The sequence below is a fragment of the Montipora foliosa genome, chromosome 14 (genome assembly GCF_036669935.1).
Source record: "Montipora foliosa isolate CH-2021 chromosome 14, ASM3666993v2, whole genome shotgun sequence".
Classification (NCBI taxonomy): Eukaryota; Metazoa; Cnidaria; class Anthozoa; order Scleractinia; family Acroporidae; genus Montipora; species Montipora foliosa.
Window position 1 is genome coordinate 18,792,731 of NC_090882.1, and position 3,646 is coordinate 18,796,376.

Sequence of the window (3,646 nt, forward strand, 5' to 3'; positions counted from 1 at the left end):
CGATGCAAGAGCTCAATTGATGTTTGTCAGATGGGCTGGTCGTGCGCGTTCTGTTCTTAATATAAAATAGAAATGAAGTTAAACAAAACTAACTTAAAATGTAATAAAATTAAAGCTAGTATAAATAAGAATTCCAACTGTTTCTGTCAATCAGTGCGGGGGTTTTCGGGATGACTAGCATCCCGTGAGCTGGTCGCGCGAATTCAGTAAGAGCAGCGATTGTAATGATAGTCTTCAATAAATAACTAGAGTTGTCCATAAAGAGAAGAAGCCATTGAATGTTGAGACATGAAGATAAAGTAAACATAATTAAAATCAACGGGGAAGAAGCTGAAAAAAGGTCGAATGAAGTGACCCCTGGAGTACAATCGAAGAATGAACCCAACTAAAGCGAAAATATACCTGTCCCTAACAAGAGGAAAAAAAAATCGAAGAACAATGACAAAAGAAAAAATAATGAACAAAAGCGGTGATGTAAACTGGTCGATAAAAAAGAAGAACCATGTTCGATACAGAAGACGAAAATGCAATTAACAGCAATGAGGCACAACCAAAAAACCGCGGGAAGAAGAAAGAAATAATATGAATTGCGAAGAGGGACGATGATAAAGTAAAACAGTGTGGGACGAAAATAAAGGAAGTGTAACTAGAAGAAGCAAGAAGACGAACGAAAAAGAGCGAAGAAGAACAAAGAAAAGGCAAGTCAGATAAAGAAAATCCAAAAATGGTTGGCGTGGTCGTCTAAACTTTTTTATTTTTGATTCTCTTTACCTGCTCTCTTATTTATATCTTCTAAGGGGCTCAAGGAGATTTTTCTGTTATCTTAGTTTTAGTCATGGTGCGCTCTCATACACCAACACCGATTAAAGTCCTTCTTTGCAAAACTGAAGGGAGAGAGAAGAATAAGATTGTTTGACCAAGAAAAAAACGTGCTTGAGATTTTTTTCAGTGAGAAGATGACAGTGGATACCTCGGGAAAGAATGTCGCTATCACAAAAGCAGTAAATGACTTGGCTTTCGGGACAAGGAAGAATCTAAAACATGAACGATCAAACTTTACTAAACTTTCCCAATTTGTCTCTTTATCCCTTTGCTCATTGTCATGCGGTCTTTTTCCAGGTCATGCTTTGAGCTAAGTTGATCACTGTTTTCACAAAATATAGAGTGGGAATTTTAGAAATTATTCCTTTTTGTCTTGTTGCTGTCGGTCCAGTTTTCTTGCTTGTGTTCTATCCAGCATCTTTACAAGCCTTTTTTTAGTAATTAAAGTTGTATTTTGATGAGGATCCTCCAAGTTCCCTTGTGATGTCTCTTTTTTGCCATTCATCTTTACGTCGGTCCCCTTAGCTAAGTGAAAGAAAAAAAGCAGAGAAAAAAATAATGGATAGCACTATGAACTTGAAATTTTAGAAAGCAGTACCTCGAGGACAAGTGAGCGTCATTTAGGAGTATTAGGGAGCTTAAGCAACGACAACGGCGACGGCAACGAGAACGTAAAAAATTTGCATATTTAAGGCCGGTTTACACGCTACGATTTGTCGCCCCGATCTGTCGGCCCGACAGTGTCGGGACGCGAATCTTACGTGTATTTTGACACCCGATCTTAAGGCCCGACGTCAGTGCCGACGTGAAGAATGTCTAGTAGCCCTCGTTCTTTTTTAAAAGCGGTGTTTTACTCCGCATGCGTAGTGAATGCTACGGCGAAAACAAAATGGCTGACGAGCATTACGGTTTTTGGTCGCTTTATTCATCAACAGCAGCAGCAACAACGTCATTACTGTTACTTGCTGCAGCATTATTAAGAATCAAAAAGAGGGGAAGAAAGAAAACACGATGTGCTTGGGTGAAAAATTGGCATCGGACCGAAGCCGGGCTTTTCACCAACTTATGTCATATCCAAGTTGTTCGTTCAGTGATTTGACTACATGCGTTCTCGCAATCTCTCTTTTGTTCTTGCCATGATACTCTTTATTCCCCTTGTCATATAGACACGGATATTTAATCCATTCCGCTATCAGCAGGGAGATTTCTTTCTCTTGGAAACTGCGCGACTTTGGCCTCTTCAGAGTCTTTATGTCCGCCATTTTGATTGCTTCTGTTTGGTACGCATGCTCTTTTCTCAAAAATTTGATTGACATGTCGGCTTCTTTGAAAGTGTCGGCCCGACTCGACAAAAATCTGTTGCACTGCAACAGATTTTCTGAATCGGGCCGATTTCGTTTTCACGAATCGGCCTTAAGATCGGGTGTCAAAATACACGTACGATTCGCGCCCCGACACTGTCGGGCCGACAGATCGGGCCGACAAATCGTACCGTGTAAACCGGCCTTTAGTAGGCAAAAACAATAGCTTTGCACGCCCTGCACGTGCGTTTTTCACTTTTGTCCATTTCTTTGCCGTCGTCAGCAAAACTACAACGTGAAATAGCCAAATTTGAGGTTTTGTGGACAACGTCATTACTTGAGGATAAATTTTCATTTTCTGCCCTTAATTGAGCGCCGTTCCTACCAGCGTCATTTTTGAGGAACTACCACACCCCCGTCATATTAAAAAAGTTGAAATAGTAAAGAAGCGATTACAACAACGCGAATTTATATTTTGAGATGACGTTCTCGTTGCCGTCGCCGTTGTCGTTGCTTGAGCTCCCTATTAGAATAAAGGAGAGTGGAAACACGAAGAAAACTATCAAGATAAAGTGTGGCACAGAAAGGGAAGAACAAAAATGTGCCAAATGAGGGCAAGATCCTCCGACGAAATTTTTGAAGCCCTACAACTGGAGATCATTAGTTGAAATATTAAGATAACCATCTTAACATGCATAGAGTGGGTTTTAGGACGTGGTGCGGGAGCTCATGAAATGGCAATAGCTGTTCCATGGTCTGGTCGCGCACTGTCAGTTTAAAATTTCTTATTAATTATTTGAAATAGTAGACAAAAGATGTAATGCAAGTACAATCAAGACGAGAAGAATATATGCCAGCGATGAAAACTGGGCTGAGGACATCGCACGAAGTGTTTACTTTTTCATTCTCTGGACGATAAAAAGAATGAGCGAAATTAAGATACAGATATAATTGTGACCGAATGCTTCGGTCTTACCATTGATGATCGGCTTTCTTGGTCAAATATAGACGAAATATGCAGGAAAGTTTCCTCAGCTATAGGAGCCTTAAAACGAATACGGCACTTCATCTCAGCTAATACTGCGCTTCAAATTTATAACGCTTTAATATTACCTCATTTTGATTATTGCAGTCCTGTCTGGGACTGCTTAAGTGGCCAGTCAAGTGATAAGCTGCAAAAATTACAAAATCGTGCAGCTAGGGTAATTACTAAATTACCCTTTGATACGAGCTCCAACCTCCTTCTCGATAGTCTTAAGTGGGAGAAGCTTTCTCTCCGACGTAAAAAACAGAAAGCACTAATTATGTATAAAACAATTCACGATCTTGCCCCGGAATACCTTCAACGCCTTTTCAGTCAACGAGATGCTGAATATAACTTGAGAAACTTAGAAGGTAAACTTACTCTACCCAAGCCAAATACTAATTATTTGAAACGAAGTTTTTGTTATAGCTGGGCCTGTTTGTGGAACAATTTGCCCCAATACTTAAGAAATGCTGACTCTATTGGGCAGTTCAAACGC

General features: G+C 40.1%; 1 protein-coding gene across 2 annotated transcripts in view; it reads right to left on the reverse strand.

Moving 5' to 3' along the window:
* Window positions 1-728: 728 nt before the first annotated feature.
* Window positions 729-3,646, reverse strand: part of LOC137985235 (fibroblast growth factor receptor-like 1) — a 27,473-nt gene continuing 24,555 nt past the window's right edge. For both annotated transcript variants that reach the window (XM_068832789.1, XM_068832788.1), the window contains exon 8: window positions 729-1,347. In XM_068832789.1, the coding sequence (XP_068688890.1) occupies window positions 1,181-1,347 (167 nt within the window). In that variant the 3' untranslated portion in view covers window positions 729-1,180. The remainder of the gene's footprint in view (window positions 1,348-3,646) is intronic.